General features: G+C 45.3%; 1 protein-coding gene across 3 annotated transcripts in view; it reads left to right on the top strand.

Moving 5' to 3' along the window:
- NCOR1 (nuclear receptor corepressor 1) overlaps positions 1 to 14,135 on the top strand; it is a gene marked incomplete at both ends in the record, with an annotated part of 127,711 nt that overhangs the window by 99,852 nt on the left and 13,724 nt on the right. Inside the window, 8 exons of one of the 3 annotated variants that reach the window (XM_080714199.1) lie at positions 297 to 506; positions 1,202 to 1,351; positions 1,700 to 1,840; positions 3,903 to 4,068; positions 4,278 to 4,771; positions 7,815 to 7,943; positions 9,963 to 10,120; positions 11,056 to 11,279. In XM_080714199.1, the coding sequence (XP_080570325.1) occupies positions 297 to 506; positions 1,202 to 1,351; positions 1,700 to 1,840; positions 3,903 to 4,068; positions 4,278 to 4,771; positions 7,815 to 7,943; positions 9,963 to 10,120; positions 11,056 to 11,279 (1,672 nt within the window). The remainder of the gene's footprint in view (positions 1 to 296; positions 507 to 1,201; positions 1,352 to 1,699; positions 1,841 to 3,902; positions 4,069 to 4,277; positions 4,772 to 7,814; positions 7,944 to 9,962; positions 10,121 to 11,055; positions 11,280 to 14,135) is intronic. The other 2 variants (XM_080714198.1, XM_080714200.1) reach the window with 2 other exon arrangements.

Here is a 14,135-nt window from a genome sequence, read left to right as displayed (position 1 = left end):
ACAACCTTCAAACATAATTCCCAGCGAGTTCAAGTGAAAACAGCAAAGTTACATACCAGAGACTAAAGATAAAACTGCCTGAGGGCATTTTGGCTACTTTCTTCCCCTTTCGCATGACATCTCAGACATCAGGATGAATTCGAGTTTGTGTGGCTGAAATGTGGAGGTTCCTGGAGCCGGGGAGAGCTTCCGTTGCAGCAGCTCAGCAGGGATCCCCCACGCGTCCTGTGGGTGATAACGAGCAAATGAACTTGACCAGAACAAACTCAACGCCTCTCTCTCGTTCTCTCACTCAGCAGCTGCCGCTTACCTGTTTCAGAGACAGCTCTCGCCAACTCCAGGCTACCCCAGCCAGTATCAGCTTTACGCAATGGAGAACACGAGGCAGACCATCCTGAACGACTACATCACCTCACAGCAGATGCAAGTGAACTTGCGCCCAGATGTGGCCAGAGGGCTGTCCCCACGAGAGCAGCCCCTGGGGCTCCCGTACCCTGCGGCCAGAGGTGTGCGTCTTGGCTGTTGCGATTTGGTAACGTTTATTGTGCTCGCCCAGTAACTATTGAGTCACTGAATTATGGAAAAAAGGAGAGAAAAGAAGGGTGTGTCCTCTCTCCTTAGAATTTAGCCCTTTAGAGCAAAAGTGTCATAGAGTTGAGCCCTTGAAAGCAAGAATCCTGCGTCAAGGTGAGATGTTTGGGTGAAAACCAAAATAACTGAAACAATAATTGTGCTAATGTTTAAAATCGGCATTTTACCAGTGAGCTGTCTCTTTAATCTCTTTATACCTTGAGGTTACTGGTGTAGAACACAGAATTAACATCCTTCTTTAGCCTGAAAGGTCTTAAAATGTAAGAGTCTTAAATGTTTTTATTTATACTGTATACCTATTATCATTGAATTAGAAAGACAAAATGCAAAAACCATGTATAGTTCTGAACCTTTAGAATAATGCTTAACAAGCTGTGTTTGTGTTGGGCGTGATGGCTCATGCTTGTAATCCCAGTACTTGGAAGGCTGAAACAGGAGGAGCTTCAGGGGTTCACTGCCAGCCTCCGCTTCTTAGCGAGGCCCTCTTAAGCTTAGTGAGACCCTGTTTGAAAATAAAGAGTGAAAACTAGGGTTGGGGTATAGCTCCAAAGTAGAATGCCCCTGGATTCAATTCCCAGTTTTTAAAAAAAATTGTTTGTCTTTCGGACAGGAATCATTGATCTGACGAATATGCCTCCAACAATCTTAGTTCCTCACCCAGGGGGAACCAGCACTCCTCCCATGGATAGAATCACTTATATTCCCGGCACACAGATAGCTTTCCCTCCCAGGCCGTACAACTCTGCTTCTATGTCTCCAGGTGAGATGCCTCAGTCACACACTTTGCTTATAGGACCAGCATTCTTCAGTTTTATAAAATAGCTTTTTAAGGTGTTTTGGGCAGGGTTTTTTTAAATTATTATTTGTATATGGCCTGCTGTTTTTCATTTAATATTTATCAATAGTTCCTATGCACCATCTATCATTAGATACCAGAGAAACACCCTGCAAGCTGATGCTCCCATTGCTAGCCATGCTTCTTCAAACAAACTTTCTACATCCCAGATTTGGAGCTTTCTGAAAAGATTGCAGGCATTTTCAGATTTAAAAATGGCACCTGATAGGGTGACACTGTGGCCTTCAAGTAGCAGATTCATGTGTTTTCCAGGACACCCAACACACCTTGCGGCAGCTGCCAGCGCCGAGCGGGAACGGGAGAAAGAGCGGGAGCGAGAACGGGAACGGGAGCGAGAGCGGGAGCGGGAGCGGATCGCCGCCGCCGCCGCCTCCGACCTCTACCTGCGGCCAGGTGAGTGAGGCGCGTGCAGTGGGATGCTGTGCTCAAGGGAAATGCACATGAAAGTGCTGCAGGACCTGGGCTGGGGAAGAGGAAGTTTGCACAGGGAAATGAACTTTCCATGTAGAAGCTATCATTTGGATTTGACCCAAGCCGTCGGCCTCGGTTGGGCCTGAAGAAACTACAGAGGCTGCGAAGCTGAAAGAGCAGCCAAGCAAAGGCTCTGGACGGGAAGGTGTCGCTGCGTTCCAGTGGGAAGGGGAGTGGAATACACTTAGAAGATACACTTAGAAGGAATTAGAGAATACACAGATCCACTTTGGAGGCTGAGGCAGGAGGCTCTCAGGTTTGAGGCCAGCCTCAGCAATTTAGTGAGGCCTGCAGCAACTTAGTGAGAACCTGTTTTAAAATAAAAAACGGCAGGGGGGGGGGGGGCTAGAGGTGTAGCTCAGAGGAAGAATGCTCCTGGGTTCAATTCCCAGAACTAAAACAGAAAGAAAAAAGAAAAAAAAAGGTTGTGCGACAACTTGAATTATGACAGAGCACTGCCATTCTGTTCAGGAGGCATGTGATGTAGTCAGGACAGTTCCTCAAGAGTGGAGGGAGCAGGCGTGGTGGTGCATGCTTATGGGAGGCTGAGACGGAGGATCGTGGTTCGTGGACAGCCTCAGCTGCTTAGTGAGGCCCTTTGCAACTCAGTGAGACCTTGTTTCAAAATAAAAGAATAAAAAAATAGGACTGGGGTTGTAGCTCGGAGGTAGAATTTCCCTGGGTTCCATCCCTAGAACTACAAATAATAATAATAATAAATAATAATAATAATAATATTTAAAAACTGGGTGTGGTGGTGCACGCTTGTAATCCCAGCATTTGGGAGGCTGGAACAGGAGGATCGTGGTTCGTGGGCAGCCTCAGCTACTTAGTGAGGCCCTCCTCAAATCAGTGAGACCCTGTTTCAAAATAAAGAATAAAAAAAATAGGGGTATAGGTATAGCTTGGAGGTAGAATGTCCCTGTGTATCATCCCTGTACCAAAAAAAAAAAAGAGTGGAGTGAGATGGGCTAGAACCCTGAAGCTAGGCATGGCTGGCGCCAGGAGGTCAGTAAGAGAGTCGCTCCTTCACATGCACAGTGGCCTTACGTCCCTGGCACAGGGAGTGGCCAGAGAGGAACTGCTGGGGAGATACAAGTGCATGGTGGCACCTGCCTGTATTTCTAGGATTGGGAGGTTGAGATAAGAGGATCTCGGGTTAGAGACCAGCCTCAGCAACTTGGCCAGGCCCCCCGCAACATAGTGAGACCCTGTTTCAAAATAAAAAATAAAAATAGGTTTGGGAGTATAACTCCGAGGTAGAATGCCCTTGGGTTCAATCTCTAGTACCAAAAATAAATAAATAAATAAATAAATAAATAAATAAATAAATAAGGTCAAACCAAAGAACTAGCAGGATGAAACCCAGCCTTAGAGTAGCAGTATTGTACTCTGTTTGATTTTGGAAATCATGAACGTACCGGAGTGTGAGATAAAATCTGAAGTGAACCTGTTGTTTCGTATTCACACTTTATTGTTGATGCTAATTTCGCTTCTCTCTGGAATCAAGACTGATGGAAGTGGGCGAAGTGGCGCGCACTTGTAGTCCTAGTACGTGGGAGGCTGAGACTGGAGCATCCCGACTTCAGTTTAGTGAGGCACTCAGCAACCTAGTGAGACCCTGTTTTCAAACAAAAATCAAAACATCAGACTGGGGTTGTAGCTTGGGTTCAATTCCACGAGAGAGACAGAGACAGAGAGGAGGGGGGAAGGACAGTAAATGATAGCTGATGTTTTATTTCAAGGTTACTGGTGGGTTTTATTGGGAAACTCGCCTGTTTCTAGAAAAGCAGAAAGGAATTGCTGGGAAGAAAGTAGAAATACTGCTAGTCGTAAATTCTACTAGAAGGTAGACTTTCAAGCTTCTTGTCTCATGTTCCTTTTCTTTTCCATTTGGGGATATTAGGAAATTAGCTGTGCATGCTGTTGCTTCCCTTTATCTCTAGCTTCTTCCCAGGCTCACCTGTCTTCCTTTTCCTTGCAGGCTCAGAGCAGCCGGGCCGACCCGGCAGCCATGGATACGTTCGCTCCCCTTCCCCTTCAGTAAGAACTCAGGAGACCATGTTGCAGCAGAGACCCAGTGTTTTCCAGGGAACCAACGGAACCAGCGTAATCACACCTTTGGACCCAACTGCTCAGCTACGAATCATGTCAGTTTCTCATTTTAATTTTGACTAAAATTCCTAGCAGTCTGTTGCATATACATTTTTAGATTTGTAACTTGAAGAGTTTATAGTCAAGATTTTCTATCCAGTAATGTTTTTGTTTTTGTTTTTTCTAATTTTTACTTCCATCTCCTCAACACCCCCCCAGTAAATGGTCTTTCCTTCTCAGAGCTCTGGTTTGGTTTTGTTTACAGGCCGCTGCCTGCTGGGGGCCCTTCAATAAGCCAAGGCCTGCCAGCCTCCCGTTACAACACTGCTGCGGATGCCCTGGCTGCTCTTGTGGACGCTGCAGCTTCTGCACCCCAGATGGATGTTTCCAAAACAAAAGAGAGTAAGCATGAAGCTGCCAGGTTAGAAGAAAATTTGAGAAGCAGGTCAGCAGCAGTTAGTGAACAGCAGCAGCTAGAGCAGAAAAGCCTGGAGGTGGAGAAGAGATCTGTTCAGTGTCTGTACACTTCTGCAGCCTTTCCAAGTGGCAAGCCCCAGCCTCATGCTTCAGTAGTGTATTCTGAGGCTGGGAAAGATAAAGGGCCTCCTCCAAAATCCAGATATGAGGAAGAGCTAAGAACCCGAGGGAAGACTACCATTACTGCAGCTAACTTCATAGACGTGATCATCACCCGGCAAATTGCCTCGGACAAGGATGCAAGGGAACGTGGCTCCCAAAGCTCAGACTCTTCTAGTAGCTGTATGTATCTCAACCTGAGTTGCACAATGTGGTATCTGAGTAAGAATTGCTTTATGCTCTAGGTAAAGCAGAACTCTATGGTACAAAACAATCCTAATGGTTGCTGATAAATGTCAGAGGAAACGTTCTGTGGGTTAGTGGTGCAAAATGTGTCTTCTCTTATTTTTATGGTGACTTAAATCCCCCAAACTTAAGCCTATCAGCATATTTCCCGTGAGAAAGCTATCCCTTTGTTGGAATTAAAGTGGGCAAGTAGATAGGTAGAGGGCAGCACTGATTAACAATTTAGGCATCTGAAAGGTGAGGGATGTGCCATTAAACACTACTGAGGTGTAATATGTCAGGAATCATTTGCCAAGACATGGCTCACTATACAGGCCAATCCTCCAAAGCCTCTTGTGACCTTTTATTAAGACACAGACTTTGAAAAAGTAAGGCCGCCTTATTAATTAGTGTCTCTCATTTACTCTGTGTCTTTTTTGCAAATTGGATTTTGACCCACTCTGGCTAGTCACTGTGATGTCTTCCTGCAAGTAAGAATTCATAAAACGCTTACTAGAATGCGCCAGGCGTGGTGGCGCACGCTTATAATCCCCACGCTTGGGAGGCGGAGACAGGAGGATCGCGCAGGTTCAAAACCAGCTGTGCACGCTGGCTTAGGAGACCCTGTTTCCAAAAAAATATATATTAAAATAAAAATAGGTCTGGGAGTGTAGCCCAGAGGTAGAAGGGCTTCCAGGAACCCCAGTACCACTAAATAAATAAATAAATATGCTTACTAGAATGCTATAAAAGTTACTTTTTTTTTTTCCTTTTTTTTTTCCTTTTTTTTTTTTTTTTTTTTTTTTTTTGGTGGTACTGGGGTTCCTGGAAGCCCTTCTACCTCCGGGCTACACTCCCAGACCTATTTTATATTTTTGAAATAGGTCTCTTACGCCAGCGCGGCTGGCTTCGAACCTACGCGATCCTCCTGTCTCCGCCTCCCAAGCATAGGGATTACAAGCGTGCGCCACCACGCCCGGCTAAAAGTTACTTTTTAAAATTTCTCTTAAAGCCATTGCCTAAATTCTGTGTGGGATTCCATTGACAAAAAGAAGGTATTAAACAAGCAGCTGCCAGTACCTGAAGTACTTATCATGTGTTCCTTACTTTGTTATCTCCATTAAAGAAATTGAGTAGCATTGGAGAAAATTGAAAACAAGCTTTCTTGTGCACCACGATGCAATGTGCAGTTCTTTTTATCTCCAAATACCCACTTGCAGCCAGGTGTGGAGGTGCACGCCCGTAATCCCAATACTTGGAAGGAGGATCGCAGATTTGAGGCCGATTTCAGCAACTTAGACCCTCAGCATCTTAGGAACAGCCTGTTCCAAATTTTTTTAAAAAGGAGGGTGGGAAGAACCTAGAGGTATTGTTCAGATGTAGAATGTTCCTGCATTCAATTCCAGTAACAAAAACCCTCCAAAGCTATTTGCCTGATTATAACTTGTTTGGGTCCATATCTACACATTTCTGAGGTTTTTAGAGGGAAGAGGACAGCTCGCCAGAAAGACTTGCTATTAGCCTGGGATTAGGAAAATCTATAACACAGGCTTGCAACATGCAGAAAAGTAGTAGCTGAGGCAGAGACATAGTTGTATTACAGACACTTGGGAGGGGCGGCGTCAGCACACTTGGCGACGCAGTGGGATTTAGGGCCAGTAGCAGGTTTCCTAATCACTGAATCAAAGACTTCTTTTCAGTTTGCATCACAAACCAGACCTTGCTCTAGGAGTATGCTTTCGGCAGGTCTGAGAGTGGAAAGCCCTGGTTCCTGTGTGAGTGTTCATGTTCTTCTCACTGGGCAGTTAACTAATGGTCACTCGGGGCTTTCACTTGCCCCTGAGCATCCCCCTCGCCCTGGAGTGAAGCCCGTACCCTCGCCTCCAAGTCTTCAAGGGCAGTGTATGGCTGAGCTCCGAGATCTGACATTGTTGGGCATTAGCAGATTCAGGATCTTGGCCCACAAGCCTGCTGAGTGTGGATGCAGAGGTTGCAAGTTAGTATAAGTTACTTTGACTCAAGTGCTTTTAGTTCTCAGTGATACTTCTCATCCCATTCATATATCAGGCTTCTCTTCTGAACACAGGTAACTGCGGTCTCCACGGCCTGGATGAGGGTAGGAAGACACTTGAGTACTAGGGATGCAGGTGTTTGTACGGCCATTCATAGAGTTCACTCCCACCTCTTGTACCTGTCTTTGCTCAGCCTCTCTGGTGCAGCCTAGAGGCAGAGAGCCTGAACAGTCAGAAGGTTCCCAGCAAGAGGCTACATCGGACTCTGCTGTCAGCCCTGAGGCCACCGCAGGATCGTGAAGTGGCCTGACCCCCTCGGCAGAGCCCCTTCGTTTTCTCGAGACCTGCGCTAGAAAAGACTCTTCTCTCAGGACCGTGTTCTCCAGCGGGTTGCCACCCTCCCTTCCATGAGCTGACTTCCCCAGCCATCCCTACCACTTCTGTTTATTTCCACAATGTAACATGCTGAAAAGTCATTTGGAGGCCTTTTGGTCAGCAGTACTCCAGTGTTTTGAGAACATCATTGAACGTTGTTACGTAATCGACAGCTTCAGCGTCATCGTGGTAATGAAGGAGCTTCGCAGCCTTGGGCTTCTGTTAGGAGCACGCTGTTTCACACAGATGGAATCACCGGAATCACCAGTTGTTGGGTCCAGTCCTCGTTTGTCCATTAATCTCTGATGAGTGTTTCCATGGTGATTTTATTTTTCCTAGCTCCCAGGAGAGTATCACAGATCTACCTCATCTCGCTGTTTATTAGAGGCTTTTAAAAAAATCCTAATGCCCACAAATTTTTCAAATCCATTGAGCTTAGGACCACAGAGGCATCTTTGGAAACAGCCCATTGGTTTTGATAAGTTTTGTCATTGACCTGCAATGGCATTGAACATTTCTGACCAGATCAGAAAAACTAAAATACATACTCCAATAGGTTGGAAGAACTTGAACTCTTTGTGGATTTGTTTTAAAATAAGATTCTTTTCTTAAAGTGTCTTCTCACAGGTACGAAACGCCTAGTGATGCTATAGAGGTCATCAGTCCTGCAAGCTCCCCGGCGCCACCCCCAGAGAAACTGCAGGCCTGCCAGCCAGAGACGGCCAGGGCCAGCCAAGCAGAACGTAAGTCTCCCCTACGCGAATGGTCTCTCCGCCATGTTAAGAAATAGTTTGTTTTGTTTGTCTCCAGGTAATCTTATAAGAATCCACTTTAGGAAAAAAAAATTAAAATAGTACTGATGAAAAGCAAGCCCCCTTCCCCAGTACTGGGGATTAAACCCAGGGGCATTCTACCTCTTAGGTATACCTCCATCCCTATTTTTTATTCTTTTTTTTATTTTTTAGTTTTGGGGCAGTACTGGGGATTTTTTTTATTCTTTATTTTGAAACAGGGTCCCACTGAGTTGCAAAGGACCTTACAAAGTTGCTGAGGCCGTCCGTGAACCGTGGTCCTCCTGTCTCAGCCTACCAAATGGTGAGATTACAAGGGTGCACCACCATGCCCGGCTCCTATTTTTATTCTATATTTTATTTTATTTTGCAGTACTGTGGATGGAACCTAGGGGCATTATACCTCTGAACTACATTCCCAGCTCTTTTTTGTTTTTTATTTTGAAACAGAGTTTCACTGAGTTGTGGGGGGACCTCACTAAATAGCTGAGGCTGGCTGTGAACCCTAGATCCTCGTGTCTCAGCCTCCCAGGTACTGAGATTACAAGTGTGCACCACCATGCCTGGCAAAAAGTAAGTTTTAAGTTACACTGTGATTTCGTTGGTAGCTTAATGGTATAGAAAATAGTTGCCAGGCATGGTGGTGCATGCTTGTGATCCCCGCGTTTGGGAGGCTGAGATAGGAGGATCGCGCAGGTTCGAAGCCAGCCTCAGCTATTGAGCGAGTCTCTCAGCAACTTAGTGAGACCCTGTTTCCAAATAAAAATATAAAGTAAGTCTGGGAGTATAGCCCGGAGGTAGGAAGCCCCTGTATTCCACCACCAGTACCACAAAAAGAAAAGGAAAGAAAGAAAAAGAAAAAAAGAAAATAGTTGATGTTTTGTTTGCCCACTTCTACATTCACATTTTATTCTCCTAGTCCCTAGACTTCTATCTGAATATTTTTGGATCAAAATTAAGACCTAGCCAGGCGTGGTAGCACATGCTTGTAATCCCCACGCTTGGGAGGCGGAGATAGGAGGATCGCACAAGTTTGAAGCCAGCAGCGCTGGCTTAAGAGACCCTGTTTCCAAAATATAAAAAAAAAATTTTTTTTAAGTATAAAATAGGTCTGGGAGTGTAGCCCAGAGGTAGAAGGGCTTCCAGGAACCCCAATACCACCCAAAAAAAAAAAAATTAAGACCTAGAGCCAGGCGTGGTGGCGCACGCTTGTAATCCCAGCATTTGGGAGGCTGAGACCAGAGGATCACTGTTCACAGACAGCCTCAGCTACTTAGTGATGCCCTCTGCAACTCAGTAAGACCCGGGTTCAAAATATAGGGCAGAGGGTGTAGCTCGGAGATCGAATGACCCTGGGTTCCCTCCCGAGACCTGCAAAAAAAAAAAAAAAAAAAGTTCTAGAGCTGGGCATGGTGGCTCACACTTGTAATCCCAGCATTTGGGAGGCTGAGACATGAGGATCGCACAGTTTGAAGCCAGCCTCAGCTGGCTTAAGGGACCCTGTTTCCAAAGAAAATATAAAATAGGTCTGGGAGTGTAGCCCGGAGGTAGAAGGCCCCTAGGTTCTTTTCCAGTACCACGGAAGGAAGGAAGGAAGGAAGGAAGGAAGGAAGGAAGGAAGGAAGGAAGGAAGGAGAGAGAAAGAAAGTATTAAAAAAAATAGGGCAGAGGGTATAGCTCAGAGGTCAAATTCCCCTGGGTTCCATCCCCAGACCCACAAAAAAAGAAATTAAGATCTATAAATTCTGTGTTTAGAGGTTTGTTTGTTCTTGTAGATTATGTCTAATTTTTTTTTACATTTTTACACTTTTATCAGTGCAGGCTAATTATTACATCATAGTGAGATGCAAAGTCTTACAAACATATATGCACATGGAACTTGCTGTATTTCCCTCTGAATACACCTGCCCCTGCTTAAACTATGTCTAATCTTCAATAATGAGTAAAGGTCATCTATCTGTTGTCAATTAGCCGATCCCACCAGACAGTATGAAGGACCACTGCATCACTACCGACCTCAGCAGGACTCGCCGTCGCCACAGCAGCAGCTGCCCCCTTCCTCACAGGCAGAGGGTGTGGCGCAGGTGCCCAGGACCCATCGGCTCATCACCCTTGCGGATCACATCTGTGTGAGTTGTTGATTATTCTTATTCTTATATTAGTTCTTTTTTTTATTAGGCAGAAACTGAGCATGGTGACATACACCTGTAATCTCAATACCTGGGAGGCAGAGGTAGGAGGATTATGGCTTCAAGGCCCACTTCAGCAACTTAATGAGGCCCTGTTTCAAAATACTGAGGGCTAGTCAGGCGTGGTGGCGAATGCTTGTAATCCTAGTATTTGGAAGGCTGAGACAGGAGGATCACCGTTTGCAGATAGCCTCAGCTAGTTATTGAGGCCCTTTGCAACTTAGAGCCTGTTTCAAAATAAAGAGTAAAAAAATAGGGCTGGGGATGTAGCTTGGAGGTGGATCACGGTTTGCAGATAGCCTCAGCTAGTTATTGAGGCCCTTTGCAACTTAGAGCCTGTTTCAAAATAAAGAGTAAAAAAATAGGGCTGGGGATGTAGCTTGGAGGTAGAATGCCCTGAGTTCCATTCCCAGTACCACAAAAAAAGAAAAAAAAGGGGGGGGGGCGAAGCTGGGGGTATAGCTTGAGGGTAGAATGCCCCTGGGTTCTATATCCAGAAGAGAAAGAAAGAAAGAAAGAAAGAGAGAGAGAGAAAGAAAGAAAGGAAAAATACAAAGGGCTGGACTTAGAGCTTGGAGGTAGAACACACCTGGGTTCAATCACCAGTAACCCCCTTCCTCCCCAAAAAAAACCATACAGAAAGCAGATTTCATGTGGAAAGAGATGATCACAGTGAAGGTGTTCTTTTTTGAGATATGACCTATATGTTGCCAGGGCTGGCCTGGAATTTAGTCCTGCTTCAGCATCACGAGTAGCTGAGATGATGCGCATGTACCCCTGTGCCTGCCTTACCTAGGTTTTCTTATGCTTCTTTATTGTTGTTTTTTGCAAGTACTTCATATGTTTAACCGTTACCTCTTTTTCTTGTGTCACAGCAAATTATCACACAAGATTTTGCTAGAAATCAAGTTTCCTCGCAGCCTTCCCAGCAGCCTCCAACTTCTACATTCCAGACTTCACCATCTGCTTTGGCGGCTCCACCTCTGAGGACTAAAAGCTCGAGTCGCTACAGCCCAGAAGCCCAGTCTCAGTCTGTCCTTCATCAAAGGCCAGGCTCCAGAGTCTCTCCAGAAAATCTTGTGGACAAATCCCGGGGCAGGTATGATCTTTATTGCAAGTCATATGTAAATCTTACAGTAGTAAAACATTTTGAGCCGGGTTTGGTGGTGCACGCTTTGTGTAAGCCTAGCATTTGGGAGGTGGAGAACGAAAGATGGCAGTCGCAGACAACCTCAGCTACTTAATAAGGCATTTTGCAACTCAGTGAGACCCTGTTTCAAAAATAAGAGGACTAGCTGGGAATGGTGGCGCATGCTTGGAATCCCTGTGCTTGGGGGGTTGAGATAGGAGATTTCATAAGTTCAAAGCCAGCCTCAGCTACTGAGTGAGGCTCTCAGCAACCTAGTGAGACCTTGTTTCCAAATAAAGTGTAAAATAGATCTGGGAGTACAGCCTGGAGGTAGAAAAGCGCCTGGGTTCCACCAAAATAAATAAATAATAAAAATAAGGACAAAAAAATAGGGTTGGGGTGTAGCTCAGAGGTACAATGGTCTTGGGTTCCATCCCCAATACCACACACAAAAAAATTTTTTAAATATATCTACAAGGTAGGGGACTCATTTGTTGCACCAAAAGTTCATTTGTCAAAAGTTCAGTTGACAAAAAAGTTCATTTGTATAAAGTGGGCTTTTTTTCCCCCTTTGTCTATTATTCTTGGAGTATGCACTGGGCACTTGGTACTATCTTTTTAATCTATATTCAGAATTTGTGTTTTACACTGTTGATTGATTATGAAAAGTAGAGTTCAGCAGTAGCTTACAAAAACATGAGTGCTCCTTCAAAATCATCTCTCAAACTGGGTGTGGTGGCGAACACCTGTAATTCCAGCTACCTAGGAGCCTAAGGCAGGAAGATCTCAAGTTTCAGGCCACCTAAGCAACACAGTGAGACCCTATCACAAAGCCAGAAATGAGCCAGGCATGGTGGCGTACAGACACTCGTAATCTCGGTACTTGGAAGGCTCAGATAGGCCAATCGCAGGTTCTCAGCCAGCGTCGGTAACACAATAAAATAGGACTGGGGGTGAAGCGCAGAGGTAGACCACTCCTAGGACAATCCCTAGTACCACACAAAAAAAGAAATAATAGTAATAATGATCTATTAATATTTATGACACTCAGTGGTTCCTGTGAGTCAGCAGTAAGAACTCTGTAGGAAGGTGACCTTGTAAGTGAAGGACAGTGAAACCAAGAGGCCTCATGGGATGAAACATGTCCATGGCTTGACTACATGGTAAAGAGCGGTGTGGTTTCTGATTTTCTATCTGGATTCAAAAAAGGGGAGGGGCAGAGTTTTTGGTTCAGAGTATAGACTACACATTAGCATGTCCTAAATTACAGTTGAGTAAACAAATGGAATTCATAAAAGTGCTGGGAACAAGATATCAAGAAAGCAAACACTGGAAAATAAGTAAAAGATACACAAAGGGTGGATGAACCAGAGTGGAAGCCATGAAACAGAGTAGGAAATGAGAGTCCTCGCAAGAATGGTCCTCTCACCTCCCAAGCCCTCAGCGCTGGCCGAGACCAGGAGGAATGTATGAAAAACTGGAGCACTAGCTCAGAAACACTTTATTGCAGACATTTCCGAACATACACAAAAGTAGACACACCCGCCTCCCTGCGTCCTCATCACCCAGCGGATCCTCGGCCAGTTGTGGTGTTTTATCCTTCTTCGTTCCACCCTCAAACTGGATTCTTTTCAAAGCACACCTTGGACATAATATTTCAAGAAGCTGGGTGATCCAAATATGAGATGAAAGCATGTTCATTTTCTTTTAACTAAAAAGGAAAAAGTACAGTTACTCAAGAAAAACAGAAAGCTACATAGCAAGGTTGTGGCCCACACCTGATGTAAAATCCTGTGTGTAGCAAATTCTGAGTCATTCTTGGCATCTGTGGAAAAGAAAGTGCTTGGCTCTCCACTTGTGGTCTCTGCACTGCCGAACAGGGTCCTGCTGAGATTAGCTGGATTTGTGCTTTAAATGCTCATGTCATCCATGATGTTCTGAAACACCATTAACTGACTTTTATTCTTTTTTTTTGTGTGTGTGTGTGGTACTGGTAGTGGAACCCAGGGGCTTTTCTACCTCCAGGCTGTACTCCCAGACCTATTTTATACTTTATCTGGAAACAGGGTCTCACTAAGTTGCTGAGAGCCTCACTCAGTAGCTGAGGCTGGCTTTGAACCTGTGCGATCCTCCTGTCTCAGCCTCTTAAGCGCTGGGATTACAAGCATGAGCCACTACACCTGGCTAACTGACTTTAATTCTTTAAGCAAAACATAACAGAGTTTTCCATAGCTCTTGAACAGGACGTCAGTGCTATACATCGCATAGCTGCAGCTGGTCAAGGCTGGGAAGGAGGGCTGGGCTGGATGGGTAGAGAGGTGGAAATATAGAAATAGACAAAGACTGAATAAAATGGACCAAAGCATGGAGAAGGTAAGTCAAGTTCTTTGTCATGGAAGGTAGATGTAGATACGGCTTCAAATTTGCTAAGTTAAAAAGTAAGGAAATAGCTGGGCAGAGTGGCGCACACTTTTAATCCCTGCGCTTGGGAGGTTAAGACAGGAGGATGGTAGGTTCGCGGTCAGCCTTGGATCCTTAGTGAGGCCCTTTGCAACATAGACCTGTCTCAAAGAATACAAAATAGGGCTAGGGATGTAGCTTAGAGGTAAAATGCCCCTGGGTTCCATCCCCAGTTTTGCCAAAAAGAAAATGGTAAAGTTATGACCCAAACACACAGCAGCAGCCCCGGCCAGCACGCCACTGGGCTGGCGGCAGCAGAAGTCTGACGCTGGGCCCCTGCAGAGCACAGCGTGCCTGCCGCCACACTGGTGGCACTCTAGAGAAGGCAGGGGTGGGTGTGGGGAACAGAATATTTGAGGAACAGAA

This window comes from Muscardinus avellanarius (genome assembly GCF_963383645.1).
Source record: "Muscardinus avellanarius genome assembly, chromosome: 16".
Lineage (NCBI taxonomy): Eukaryota > Metazoa > Chordata > Mammalia > Rodentia > Gliridae > Muscardinus > Muscardinus avellanarius.
The sequence above is the reverse complement of the archived record's forward strand: the minus strand, read 5'-3'. Positions and strand labels throughout refer to the sequence as shown.